Source organism: Oryx dammah, unplaced genomic scaffold (assembly GCF_014754425.2).
Source record: "Oryx dammah isolate SB20612 unplaced genomic scaffold, SCBI_Odam_1.1 HiC_scaffold_29, whole genome shotgun sequence".
Classification (NCBI taxonomy): Eukaryota; Metazoa; Chordata; class Mammalia; order Artiodactyla; family Bovidae; genus Oryx; species Oryx dammah.
Genome location: NW_024070213.1, coordinates 24303339 through 24318274, shown reverse-complemented (window position 1 = coordinate 24318274; position 14936 = coordinate 24303339). Strand labels below are relative to the sequence as shown.

General features: G+C 36.8%; 1 protein-coding gene across 1 annotated transcript in view; it reads right to left on the bottom strand.

The window, feature by feature from the left end:
- The window catches only part of PTPRO (protein tyrosine phosphatase receptor type O), a 277143-nt gene that overhangs the window by 116487 nt on the left and 145720 nt on the right, over positions 1–14936 (bottom strand). Inside the window, exons 3-5 of the mRNA XM_040235255.1 lie at positions 5109–5267; positions 3186–3338; positions 871–1314 (exon numbers count right to left, since the gene is read on the bottom strand). Coding sequence (XP_040091189.1) covers positions 871–1314; positions 3186–3338; positions 5109–5267 — 756 coding nt within the window. The remainder of the gene's footprint in view (positions 1–870; positions 1315–3185; positions 3339–5108; positions 5268–14936) is intronic.

The window sequence follows — 14936 nt, the reverse complement described above, 5'->3', positions numbered from 1 at the left end:
TCATCTATGAGACTATATGATTTGAATACCCTAGCATGTAAGTAAGGCTGTCAATTTAACCTCAAATTTGACAGCTTGACAACCTTTGCCACTCAAACTACTAGACTGGAGAGCAAAAAATGAATTATGTCATTATAAAAACAAAATAACAAATCACTATGAAAATCTACCAAACAACAATTCAGATATGATTCACGACCCAAATTTACTGAAAGTCATGGCCCTATTTTTCATAAAGTAATGGGCTAAATATAAAGAATGTCTCTTGGCTGCTAAGTGAATACAATATATATAATATGGCAGCTAGAGTGAGAATACCAGTTGCTATGTATTTTTATTCTACTACCAGTCCCTCTTTGGAAAAATGTGAGTTGTGCTGGTTCCAGGGGAGCACCCCCTGAGGGGAATAAGACTAGCCTGATAAGCAGAACGCAGGTCTGATACTCTAGGGAAAGTAGCCATGTTGCCTGCAAGATTCTTTTGCTGCATGCTTCACAAATTCGTGTGCTGGGAAAACAGAACCCTTCTCCAGGATATTCTGTAATTTGTGATAGTTAGAAATTTAATTCAACATCTATTCAAAGTTTCCTCAGTGGCCTGGGGGAGGTGAAATGTCAGCAATAAAATGTGTACAATTGCCTCTACTTGCGATGTGTGAGCTACCCAAACTGGGTTCTGACCCAGTCTGTTCATTTTCGTTTTCTGGTTTCATTCTGCCTTGGGATATTCAATAAGTTCTTCATTTTCTTTACCATTTTTCTTATCTTAACTGTCTACCTTCAGTCTTTCTTTTAAATGTAATTTTTAAAAGTTCCCATTTCCTTTACCTTTGCACCATTTCTTACGTCCTCTGATTTCCTAGTACTTTACCTTCTCTTTCTATGTGGATATGGAACCCATCAAAGGCAGTGGGTGGTTTTGGTGGTAACCAACTCAATATCATTTGTACAGGGAAAGAAGAGAAAGAGCTGGATGCCGATTTCTCCGTCTCACTGAGTGTACTGTTGTTTTCGTATTCTGTGGGAAGCACAGTGACAAATTCATCTTCGCTTTCAGGAGTCGCCGATGCACTGTCCCACCAATATGGCTGGGCTGTTGTTTCGAAATCACTGCTGTTAAAATCAGGCCAACCGGAAGAAATGTTGCCAGAGGGAATTTCAGGAGTGTCATCTGTAAAATGGAAGACTTTATCCTTTCCCATTGTATCTTGTGACCTCATGAACGATTCCTCTGGGAAACTGCCGCTCTCTTCTTCCCAGTTGTTTTTGTTCAAGTTCACTATACGAACTGAGATATTCCGAGGTGGATAAGGGGCTGTAAGAAAGAGAATTATCATTTTATGTATTTTTTAACTATTATAATGAATACTTTATTAATGAGTCAAACATAAAAGCAGATTCAGAAAACAGAGTTTAATTGTACTTCTACATCAAGAACAAGTGTCGTTTCAAGTATATGTCTATCTAAGATTTTGTACATGATGTCCACACATTATTGTATCATCAGTCACACTTCAAATACATTAAATGGTACTATGTTAGTCCAAGTGGTGACTGAACCATTTCCAAAGTAGAGTTACATTCATATTTTTCAGCTTATCACAATCTCCTTTCTAAAAAACCGAGTCTCTGTCACTGGATCTTTTTTACAAAAAAGCAACTATAGTGTCTTATAGCTATCAAGGCTAAAAATACTCCCTATGACATAGTTGCACTTAGGAGAGTTGCCTGTCAAAATTACCTTTAGAAACTTTAACACACATGCAAATATGGCTTCACTTCTAACCTCTCAAAATGAAAATTATGCCCACAGAATAAGTTTATGAATTATGGAAGTATGCTTTTCTAGTGGTAGAAAATTATGAAGGCCACTGCGTGGTCTCTACCTGCAACAAATTCTACATATCTTTCAAATAGCAGCTCAATGCTCACCTCTTAGGAGCTCTTAATAAAAATTAATCTTTTGCTCTTTCATACTGCTCTATGACTTTGTGTGTACATGCTCAGTCAATTCAGTCGTGTCTGACTCTTTAATAATATTTCTTGCATTCTGCCTTGTGTGATTGCCAATAGCTGTTTAGTTGCAACTCTTTGTGACCCCATGGATGTAGCCCATCAGACTCCTCTATCCATGGGATTTCCCAGACAAGAATGCTGGAGTGGGTTGCCATTTCCTCCTCCAGGGGATCTTCCTGAACCAGGGATTGAACCCATGTCTCCTGCATTGGCAGGCGGATTCTTTACCATTGAGCCTCCAGGGACGCCCATGAGTGCCAGTAGTACCTCTACCATTTTTGCGGCCAGGAAACCATTTCAGTGGACTTTGTCTTCATCTCTCCTGGTACTTTAAAAATCTCCCAGGTAAAAGATGCTCAACTAGTTTCTTTACTTGAATAATGAAAACTACAAGGAGAATCTTAGGTGTTGATGTGAGGTGAATAAAATATTAATATTTAGCTGAAATAGTTTCTTTGTTTTGGCCTAAAGAATGAGAATCATGACATCTTAAAATTTCAGATTGGCAGGGTCTGTTGGTGATCTATTATAACCCATTTCCAATGTTTGTATGAATTCCTCATGCTTAACGAATACTTAAGCGTGTTTTAGGGAAAAACTGTCAGTTATATTGGTATTGGTGATGGGTAGTTAGCATGTGTGTATTTATTTTACCCATCCATTCTTTCACCTTCCTACCCATCTATCTATCCATCCATCCATTCATCCATCTATCCATCCTATGATTGTGCTTCATATTAGTGATGATGCTAAAGTTAAGCACTGCCAAGTTTTAGGTGTATCTAAATCCTAATATTTTCTTTCAATAATCAGATAATCTATACTAGAACATCTCACATCTGTTCTTCTGCCATATGGTTATTATGTCATATTGTAGATTTACTGATGTCTACTTGATTCAGTTACTTACTTATAACTTTTGGTAATATCACATGCTATTTTATTCAAAGATTAAAAATCTGTGATTTCATTGACATTTAAATTTTTTATTGAGTATTTTGCTCAGTTCATTTTACATTGATAGAAAATTCATTTTAGATTATTGAAATATGTATTTTTTTTTCTGAGTTCTGGAACAGAAATTTCCTTAGAATGACAGAAAGCATATATATAACAACAACATATAATTTAATTATTTTTTCACTAAATTTGATTTTTCAAGTGACCTACCAGTTCTATGCTGTTTGGGTTCATGACTGACACCGCTGTACTCCACGAGAGTGCTTTTATTAAAAGTTGCCTCAGACACCAGCTGAAAGGTGATATTACTATAGCATATTCCTGGCAGCCAGTGATTAAACACTGTTTTTCCCTTTAAAAAATCTGAGAAAAAAAAACAATTATATTAAATTTTTGGTTTTCTAAATGTCACAGACTTCTAGAAAGTTTTGAACAATTATGACTATCTGTCAAATAATATTTCCTGTGATTTCTAGTATAGTCAGTAATAAAAAATTGATTTAATGCTAGAGATGAAAATTGAAAGTTTTAGACTCAAAGGCTTTTTCTGCAAGAATTAGATACAATTGGAATTAAAATTTTATTATAGGAACATTGGATGTATTAAGTGGAAATGGTAACATATAGAAATTGTAGAGATTAGGTTTATGCTAATCATTTACTGTAAGAACCCAAGGTATTTTGCCAATTTATTACTTAGGAAAAAATAATTTTACAAGAAATGTTACAAGACTCACTTGTAAAATATAGCCTATTTTTTTTTAAAAGAAAATGATTTGTCATTTGGCAAATGGGACCTTCTTGAAAAAAGAAAAATATTTAAAAAATTGAATTTTATTTAGAAAATGTGGTTTTTTTTTGGAAGATAATAATAAACTTAAAAACCCAATCCAAGTTGGAAAGAAATGAGAGAAAGGAACTGAAAATACCATTTACTGAATGAAAAGCCAAAAATAATTTGAAAAATTAGTTAACTTAAAAAAAGAGCATACTAGTTAACATTTTTAAACTCATGGAATTTAGCTCAACAAAAGTGTCAGTGATGGTTTTCAGTTATTTATAAACTTATATTTGCATGTGATCAATAAGCAAACAAGGTCCCAATTACTAATTTTCAGGTAATCTGGATTCATTGAAAACAAAGAATGCAGTAATAGAGTCTATTTTTGTTTATTTGATTTTTTTTTAAGTTTTTTAAAAAAAACCTGTAGAGTTACTGCATGTGCCTTAAACATTGTCTCATTAAAAAAAAATCCATGGAAGATTCAGGAGTTTATAAAACAGCAAGTCAAAGTGGGATGTTTCTGGGTATCATGCCTTAGGTGGTTGAGTAAGTATCCTCTACCTGGTTTTCATTCACAACTAATCAACTTTGAGACGAGCACCTACACTCAGTGCAGATAAAAGTAGTGGTTCTGTGTCCTGAGAATATTTGTCTCTCCAGTTCAGTTCCAAAAACTGAATGTCCTCTGTCCTCTCCCTGTCCCTATCACACTTGGCACCTTCTGCCCTCTAGCTTATTCAGAGAAATTGATTGGGTTTCTCTAGAAATTTTTAATTCCCCTGGACCCTCTTCTCTCTCTCTCTGACCACAAGATTCCAATCAAGCCAGTAAAAATACTGAAACTCATTTTTGTATATCAATGCAGTCATTTAACTAGTCATACAGATAAATATACACAAAGGAACTGAAAAGTATTGTCTTAAGCATTCAAGAATAATGTTGGACCATCTCCAAATGAAACTTTTCAAAAGACCCCCATCTAACTTCCCAGGTCTGGAAATGCCTTAATGCACTCAGAAGGAAATGAATAGGTGCTGTGCTTCTAAATTTAAATTTAATTTTTTTTCCTGCACCAGACATGCAGGAATAATATTTGGCAAGAATAACATGTAAGTCATAATAATTTGAGTTTTTCTTATGTTTATGCATGACACATGACTCTAAAATAATGAACCAAACATTTTAAGTCTCCTCATAACAATATTTTCATGCATCAGTAACTATTTTTATTGATTCATTATGACCAAACAGTGAATTATAAGACTTCTTCAAAGCAAGAGCAAGACCGTTTGGCAGAAATTATGTAAAATGTAAGAGTCATCATTTTTCTTCTTTCTGTTGCCTCTTACCTTTATATAGCATTGTCCGGAAGTCTTTACCTTCCCAATAGCTTATGTTTACTCTTGTGAAAACGTTATATTTTTCTGGATAATGAATTTCAAAGAGGACTCCTGTTTCAGGAGAAGGTTTATAGTCATATATTGAAACACTGGTTACAGGAAGAGGTTCTGCAGAAGGAAAGTTAATGGAGAAAGGGGAATTGGGAAAAGAGCAAAATACCATTATTAATACTTGGAAGTGCCCAGGATGACACCTATTAGCATTTTACACATACTTTAATTATCTGTAAGACACTAAACTCCTCAGTACTCCTAGGCTGACTGTTCTCCTTAGCAGTAATTAATAAAGCATATTTTATGTGGTGATTTCTGCTTTTCAAAAAACTTTCATATTCATTTTTCCAATTGCCTTTTGCAACAATCCTAAGATCTAGGAAGAGCAAATATTCATATCACCATTCAACATATAAAAATAATGATGACTGAGACTTTAAATTACTTGTCAAAGGTAATTTAACAAGGACATGGCGGAGTCTGTATCTACAGATTCCTAGTTTATTTCTCCCCCAAGTCAAGAAAATTTGATATTAATAACAGACAAGTAACAGAAAATAGGCTTCCTGGGAGGCGGGTGCAGTGGTGAAGAATCCACCTGCCAATGCAGGAGATGCAAAGGACTCGCATTGTTGGATTCCTGAGTGGAGAAGATTCCCTGGAGGAGGAAATGGCAACCCGCTCCAATATTCTTGCCTGGAAAGTTCCATGGACAGAGGAGACTGGCAAGCTACAGTCCCTGGGGTCAAAGAGTGGGACATGACTGAGTACAATAGAAAACATGTTTTGACTCTAGTAGTTTGTCGCTGTCGTGTCCAACTCTTTGCGACCCCATGGACTGCAGCCTACCAGGCTTCTCCCTCCATGGGATTCTCCAGGCAAGAGTACTGGAGTGGGTTGCCATTTCCTTCTCCATGGGATCTTCCCAACCCAGGGATCGAACCTGAGTCTCCCATATTCCAGGCAGACGCTTTAACCTCTGAGCCACCAGGGAAGCCCCAACGTTTTGGCTCTGACCAGGGATAAATGTTTTAATAATCAGTTATTTCTTCATGTGAGCTTAGCACTTTTTAAATAATAAGTATAAAATTGCAAACCATCCTATATTATGAGAATTATAGTTCATGATATTTACCTACCTTTCTACAGAAGTTTAAAAATGTTTATTTTTATTTGTATGAGTTGCTAACATCACAAAACTTTGTAAATAAATACTCATTTTTTAAATAACCGATTGATTGATTTACGTCTGAATCCCCTCCATTCCCACTTTTCAGCCCAAGTCTTGTACAATGCCAGAGTCCCTTCACTCTTTAGTAGGGACTAATGAATGAGTCTTATTAGCATGCATTTCATTCAAGAAAATATTTAAAATAATTTGGCGTGGAGTCAACTCTTTATTGGCTTCCCTGATGGCGCAGCGGGTAAAGAATCCACCTGCAAAGCAGGAGGCACAAGGGTCATAGGTTCAGTCCCTGAATGGGGAAGATGGCAACCCACTCCAGTATTCTCAGCTAAAAAATCCAATGGACACAGTCTGTGGGGTTGCAGAGTTGGATACGACTGAGCAACAAAGCACAAATCAACTCTTATAGAAAAAACTGATTTTGATTCAAATTTTTAGCATCGAGAGGATTCTTGGACATCTATAGCCTAAATGAAATAGACTTAGTTTAAGTTTTACACTTTGAAATTTCAATTTCAATAACATAAGAACCCAAAATTTGACTTAGTTCATTCAACAATTACCTACTTTGTATCAATCTGTAGCTAAATATCTTTTTTGTTGTTTTTAAAAATCTAAGTTTATATTTATTCTAAATGTTTCTTTTATTTTTGCCAATTTTTGTTTCATTATTGCTTAATCTTTTTAAATAAGTATAATTCTTTCGTCTATCATTTTATTGATGATAACATACTACACATTTTTGTTGCTACATAAAACATAATCCAAAATGTGATAATAATTTTGATGTCTGTCTTGTTTAGCATAGATTTTGTTTGTTCTAAACCATAAGCCCTTGGCCAAAATTTGCTTTCTCATTGTCCCATTTCTTATTTTTTCTTCACTGTTTTGAGGCAGTTTAGCATCCTTTCAGCTCACCAGAAGCTGTAGTCTAGGGCCAGGGCATATAATATCACTTTGGGGTTCTTGATATTATGGATGATATAGCTGTTTTCACAAACTCGTTCTCTGAGTAAGAGGGTAACTAAGCTTGGTACTTGATAGTAAGACTATGTGTCTCTTGCACCCTTAAGACTCCACATGTGCCTTTTTTGGCAAGCAGGGAGAATCTTTTCTTTCAGCAGTGAGCCTGGCTCTGGGTCATATCTAACATGTAAAAATTCAATCCTTCCTACCCTCTGGTGACCCAGACTCAGTACCGTCTTCTTTCAGACTCAGAGCACAAAGGCTCCATGACCTTAGCCTTCTTCCCTACTTTGAGTTTCTGATTCATGGAGACACCTGTCTTATTTCTGAGCCTAGAAATATATTTCTGGTTTTCTTTTCACTTTGTGGTGGGAGAAAAGAATATACAACAAAGCAGAAATTTACCGCATTACTTTTACTAAAAAATCCTACCATAAAGTCCCATTTTTTCTTTTAATAAAAAATTAAAAATGGCATTTAATAGGGTTATTATTTCCTTATTAGGTGGCCCACATAATAAAAACTATGTTCAAATTGAATGTTTCCTGTTTCATAATTCCCTTTGAGCCATCATGACAGTTCATAAATAGAAAGACTCTTAAAAGTTCTGGATGTGACTATCTTAGAAGTTGAAAAAACAAAAGCAAATGCAGAGTAAGTACTGTTTTAAGAAAGCAGATGTAGGCTTGTACTTGTTAGTATCCGCTAATTGCTAAGGTGATTTCTTCCTGTGATTGCTCTGTTTTTAGGAACTAAAAGGAAAGCTCAGTATCCTTTGCTTCTGATGTGACCAACCTAAGGACATGTGTCTTCTGACATGATTCTCTTGATGGAGACAAACCTGGGCTTAGTTTCCTACTTCTGATGTCAGGAGTAGGGAAAAGGGAACGATCCAGGTCCCAGGCCAGAACTCTTGTCTGATGCTTAGATACAGCCTGGGACCTGACCTAATGGTTCAGCTGTATCCAAGCAGGCCACTGAGTTGAGCTGGCAGCAGCAGCCACCTGTGGCCCAGGAAGGATGTTTAACATTGCATCTACTAAGTTTCAAGTCCTCATCATTTCTTTTGTAGGAGAGCAAAATTTGCCACCACAAAATGTGTCTCTTTGGCATGAGGCTTTTTTAAGAAACAGAAGAGTCAGGAAGAAACTTTGACTTTCCCCCTAACTGCCTAAAAGAATTTAGATAGAGGGCCTGTTCCTGGAATAGAGTATCACCAGAAGGATTGGCAAAGAATATGGGCTGGAGGTGGTGAGAGAAACTCAGCAGGGCTTGGAGATCAGAGTCCTCTCTGTGTCTTGTGGTCTCTTCAGGGCCCAGCAAACATTTGTTTATCAAACATCTGCTTTTCCATCTTCATGTACATTGCCTTCCCCCTCCTTTATGGTCTCAAATCACTACCCCCAACATCTTCTTTTGTCTTTAGCTGCAGATGGTTTCTAAGGAGAAGGTTTTGGCCACTTCGGAGAATTCTTGTTTTCCTGGGTCTCTCCCATCTACACAATTGATTACGTTTCAGTTTGATTTTCTTTTGTTCATCTGCCTCACATCAATTTAATTCTTAGGCCAGCCTGAAAAACCTAGAAGGGGAGGTAAGAATTTCTTCCTCTCCAACATTTTCCTGGAATATTTAAACAACTTTCTAAATTACTCTTCCTGCCTCCAACCCCACCTTAATTTTTCTTGTCTCTGTTTAAACGTTTTAAGCTTTCAGGCTACTTGATATTCTCACTTTTGTCAGTCTCTGTTTTAAATCTGTCACCTCCACCTCACTGATTTTTCCCCATCTGATCTTTTCTGTTTCTCCTTTGCTCTCAGCTTCTTGAGAAAATTTCTATTTAATGTCATTGGTATTAATTATACTTAGTGATCTTACACTGGATGCTACAAACTATGTTAAGGAGTTTATTTAAATTTTTTTTTAGTATAAAAAATTTACATCATTTAATAGCACCCACTACCAAATAAGTAATCAACAGCCCACAAGCCAAATCTGGCCAGCCACATGTTTTTGTATGATTTCTGAGCAAAGAAGGCTATTTACAGTTTAAAATGGTTGACAAAACTCAACAGAAGAATACTATTTCATGACACATGAAAATTATGTGAAATTCAAATTTTGGTGTTTTTAAATAAAGTTGCCTTAGAATACAGCCATGCTTATTTGTTTACGTATTATCTATGGCAGCTTTTCTGCTAACAGTGGAGTTGAATCACTGTAACACAGACCATATGGTCCACAAAGCATAAAATATTTATTACCTAGGCCTTTACAGGAAAAGTTGGCTAACCAGTGGACTAGATTATAAATTAGAAAACTAGAAGAATGGAATAATCTGCCAAAGTCTACATTATGGTTCCCAGATTTCTCTGACTCTAAAGTTCATGCTTTGATCCACTATTCAAAATCTGCGTGGTAATTTGTCCATTCCAAGGCAAGATTCAGAACGTGTGCCTTGCAGCTCTGTTACAAGAAGGAGATTTCCCCCAATCAAATTGTGTGTCATTCCTTTGCATAAGACCCATCCTCATTTCTCATCACTTAAAGATTAAGGTCTAAACACTTCTGTAAAGTATTCAAGGTTATTCCCAATATTTCTAGTGACCTTTTTCTTCATTTTCTGGAATCACAGATGCTTGCCATCTTTACTCTTGTAGTTCACAGGTGTGCCCTGCTATGCACCTATGCCTGCATTTTTTAAAATCTATGATTCACTTAAGTCTGAGTGTAACACTTTCCATTGCTTATCCATTTGGCAAATTTTCACTAAATTTTTCATCATTGTTTCTTCTGAGGTGCCTTCCCAATGTTTCCTAAGAGGGTAGTCTCTTACATAATTCTTTTACAGCACTTATCATATATTTGTAATGTTTTCTTTATCTTTTCCACTCTTGTATACCATCTTTGAGAATGAGCATTTTATTTATTTCTCTGCCACGTAGGATGTGGCATAGAGAATGTAGACAATATATAAAGTAAAAACTCCGACATTATTTTTATTTATCATGGCTGAATTTGTATGCCCCATGTATGCTCTGCAGTCATGTCTCTAGGACTTTACAAACACAGGAGACAGTAGTGTGTAAACAGGATTTCCCAACTTTCTAAGAAGTTGTTTTCATGTATTATTTTATCTCCTGAGAAACTACTCCTTGTTTCTAATGTGCCCATGATATGCTAAAGGTTCTCAAATAGTTAAATATTAATCAGATGTCAGAACCTAAGGGTTATGAAACTCTTGAACTGGCCAAATGACTTGTTTGTGCCGAATTTATTCTTTTCTATGTTCCTCAGCTTTCTCTGAGAGTGCCAGACTCAGAACAACTGTAGAGAAATATCAAAGGACTGCCCTAGGGCCAATTGCTTTGTCATTGCTTATTTCATGAAGACAAAGATCTAACACACAAGAAATGACTGCATCAAATGTACCCTTTTATTCTCAACTTGTCAGCTATGGGAGCAGATCCTACAAATGTTTCGTAAACTTTCAAGAAACCTTCCCCTTAGAAAAATAAAGATGGGAAAAATATATCATTAGCTGATAAATAATGGTAATTTTAGAGCTCAAAAGTAATCTTATTCATCCATTTTAACTCTCTCTTTTCTAAAAGAGGAAGCTGAAACCCAAATATCACTAATGTTCCAGAAATATTTGTACCAAAAAACCCAGTTCCTATAGTCCCAAACTATTACTGCTTTCAAAACTGGGATGGTGTAATTAAGTATTTGAAAATGGAATAGAAGGTGAGAGACAATAAACCATCATTAATTAATTTTTACTCTTTAGATATCAATGCAGGTTTCCTCTTTCACTTAGGGTGTAGAAAACTGCAATTCAATATTATCCCTCGACATCTAACAGTGAGAAGAAAAAGCCAAATAATGCGTGAGACATAATTTTTCTTGAGTTTCTCAGAGAGATGAGATTGCAAGGCAACCAAATGAACTAAATTCCAAAGATGAGCCCCTCTGGGACACCAGAGGGGACACTGCCACTCTTTTCCCTTTAGTAGGGCATGGCAGAAAGAAGGAGCACCATTAAAGCCAGAGAGAAGAAAGCCACTAACATTTTCCTGATCCTTGCAGGCAGTCTGTGTGCATTTATGCTCAGTCCTCTCTGACTCTTTGTGACCCCATGGACTGTAGCCTGCCAGGCTTCCCTGTCCATGGGATTCTTCAGGCAAGAGCACTGGAGTGGGTGCCATTTCCTCCTCCAGGGGATCCTCCCACCCCAGGGATAGAACCCACAGTTCTTGCAGTTCCTACACTGGCAGGTGGATTCTTTCCCACTAGCATTTTCCAGGAAGTCCCTCCCATACATAGAAGATGGTTACATTCCTTGAGATATTTTATTTTCTTTTATTAACAATTGGCTGTTCCTACTATCTGCCCTTTGTTGCAAAACTCCTATATATCCTAGCTCCCCGCTTGCCTCTTTGGAGCAGTTTTCTCAGGGTTACTTGAGATGCTGCCTCCAGAGCTTGAAGTTCTCAGTATGTCCCCTGAACAAAACTTAACTTTCAACTTTCAGGTTGTGTGTACTTTTTTTAAGTTGACATGCTAAAACAATAATATTTTGAATGTAACTGGTTAAGTAAACTATGTTATAAAAATTTATTTCACCTTTTCAGAAAATATGTGTCTAGCAGAAAATTTAATATTACAAATGTGATTATTGGCTAGTGCTCGTCTAAACACTCCAATTAAAAGACAGAAATTTTCAGATTGGGGGAAAAAAGTAGATCCAACTGTATGCTGTTACAAGAAACCCATTTACCTATAAAGATGTAAGTAGGTTAAAATATAAAGATGAAACAAGTATACTATGAAAATACTTAAAGAAAACTAAAATGTCTATATTAATATCAGACAAAATAGACTTCAACACAAGTCATTTGATCAAGGATAAAGGGGGACATTGCATACAGATAAGAACGTCAACCCATTTTCCAGGCAAGAGTACTGGAGTGGGTTGCTCTTTCCTTCTCCACCAGGAAGACATAGTAATCCTTAAAGTATTTGCCCCTAACAACATAACAACAGAGCTTGAAAATAGATAAAGCATAAATTAAAAGAAGTGAAAGGTGAAATAAACAGATCCACACTCTCTGTCAATCACTGTTAGAACAAGTTGAAAGCAAATCATTAAGGATAGAAGACTTGAACAACCAACTGACCTAAACTGACATTTATTAAAACATCACTCCACCAGTGCTCACAGAATGCATAACAAGATAGGCCATTCGATTGAATTTGCACAATTGAATTTGTATAAGCGAAGAGGAACTAAAGAGCCTCTTGATGAGGGTGAAAGAGGAGAGTGAAAAAGCTGGCTTAAAACTTGACACTCAAAAAACTAAGATCATGGCATCTGGTCCCATCACTTCATGGCAAATAGATGGCGAAAAAGTGGAAACAGTGACAGATTTTATTTTCTTGGGCTCCAAAATCACTGCAGACAGTGACTACAGCCACAAAATCAAAAGACGCTTGCTCCTTGGAAGAAAAGCTACTACATAGAAACCTAGACAAACCTAGACAAAAAGCAGAGACATCATTTTGCTGACAAAAGTCCACATAGTCAAAGCTATGGTTTTTCCAACAGTCATAAAAGGATATGAGAGTTGGACTATAAAGAAGGCTAAGCACTGAAGAACTGATGCTTTCTAACTGTGGTGCTGGAGAAGACTCTTGAGAATCCCTTGGACAGCAAGGCAGTCAAACCAGTCAGTCCTAAAGGAAATCAACCCTGAATATTCACTGGAAGGACTGACGCTGAAGCTAAAGTTCCAATTTTGGCCACTTGATGCAAAGAGCTGACTCGCTGAAAAAGACCTCGATGCTGGGAAAAGACCCTGATGCTGAGGGCAGTAGGAAAAGGGGAAACAGAGGATAAGATAGTTGGATGGCAACAGTGACTCAGTGGACCTGAGTCTGAGCAAACTCCAAGAGATAGTGAAGGACAGGGAAGCTGGCATGCTGTAGTTCATGGGGTCTCAAAGAGTCAAACAGAACTTAGTGACTGAACAGCAACAATGGTCTCTCATTTACTTAGATCAACAAAAAGGTCTCTGCAAAATTGCCCAGTTTTTGGATAGTCAACAACACATCTCCCAGCCCACATATCAAAGAATAAAATCACAAAAGAAAATAGAAGATACTTTGAATAGAACTTACTTCATGTGCTAAAATATCAACAAGATATTTCAGAAATCTTTCACTATTTACTTACTTAAATTTCTTTGTGAACCATTAACTAAAAGCTGACTTCTCCAGCTTTGTCTAATCCAGAGTAGCTGAGCTCATGTTAATGAGTGTTGGGTCAGCAAAAGTCACTACAGCTTTATTTTTCTCTGTGTCTTAGCCCTTTTCCCCCCTGGCTCTCTTTCCTGTTACTTGCTTAACTAAATTGAATAAATATTTATTGATCATCAATTAAGCATAAGGGTCATACTAGATGTTCCTTTGACGTTATGAAGATACGTCCCTGTCCTTTACTATCTCCTGGAGTTTGCTCAAACTCATGTCCACTGAGTCACTGATGCCATCCAACTATCTTATCCTCTGTTTCCCCTTTTCCTACTGCCCTCAGCATCAGGATCTTTTTCCAGCATCGAGGTCTTTTTCAATGAGTCAGCTCTTTGCATCAAATCAGAGGGCTTCTGATTTCAAGGAGTTATATTAGAGGCATTATGTACCTAGATCTGCTGCCTGGCTCTATTAGCTCCTAATTCACTATTTCTGAAGCTTAAGATAGTATTTCACCAGGCAAGTCCATTCTTTGATTCAGTGAGGTTATAGATTTGTTCATTATATCTTTAAACCTTAAAGGTCTTGGGTCTGTGCCATTCCTGATTTTTAGAACTCGGTACTGTTCCTGGTATTCTGCCAAGGGAAACTTTAATTAATTTTTGACAGACATGTTAAAAATAGGTCCTGTAGGTTGATTCTGAATTCTTGCTTCTTGGTGTTTCTCTTTCTTTTTACCCCATTGTAAATATCACTATGTCCTTTTCCCTAACTGTAGCCAGAAAGATCAGATGGCAACTAAAAGGTTGCAGTCGCTGGAAAATTTGCACTGAGGAATAATGAACAAAAAGAACTTTGCTGAGACATTACATTGCTTAAGTGATAAACTCTACCATCTTATAGATAACAGTTGGTGATGGACAGAGAGGCCTGGCGTGCTGCAGTTCATGGGGTCGCAAACAGTCAGACACGACTGAGCCACTGAACTGATAACAGTTTTCATCTATACCTCAGCTTATGGGGCTTCTCTGGTGGTTCTGCAGTAAAGAATCCACCTGTCAACGCAGGAGACAGGCTCCATCCCTGGGTTGAGATGATCGCTTAGAGGAGGAAATGGCAAGCCACTCCAGTATTCTTACCTGGGAAATGCCATGGACAGAGGAGCTTGGCGGGCTATAGTCCACAACACAATTTAGCGACTAAACAACAACAACCTCACCTTATACAGTAGAATTGAATTTTACTTTGAGATTAGGTTTTAAAGTCAGAGAGTAAAGTAAAAATCATATATAGATAAAACCACTCCTAAAAAAATTCTAATATCAGCATGACCTCTTCAGGCAGGCATTACTAAAGATTAAAATGTCAGTGACATTTTTTT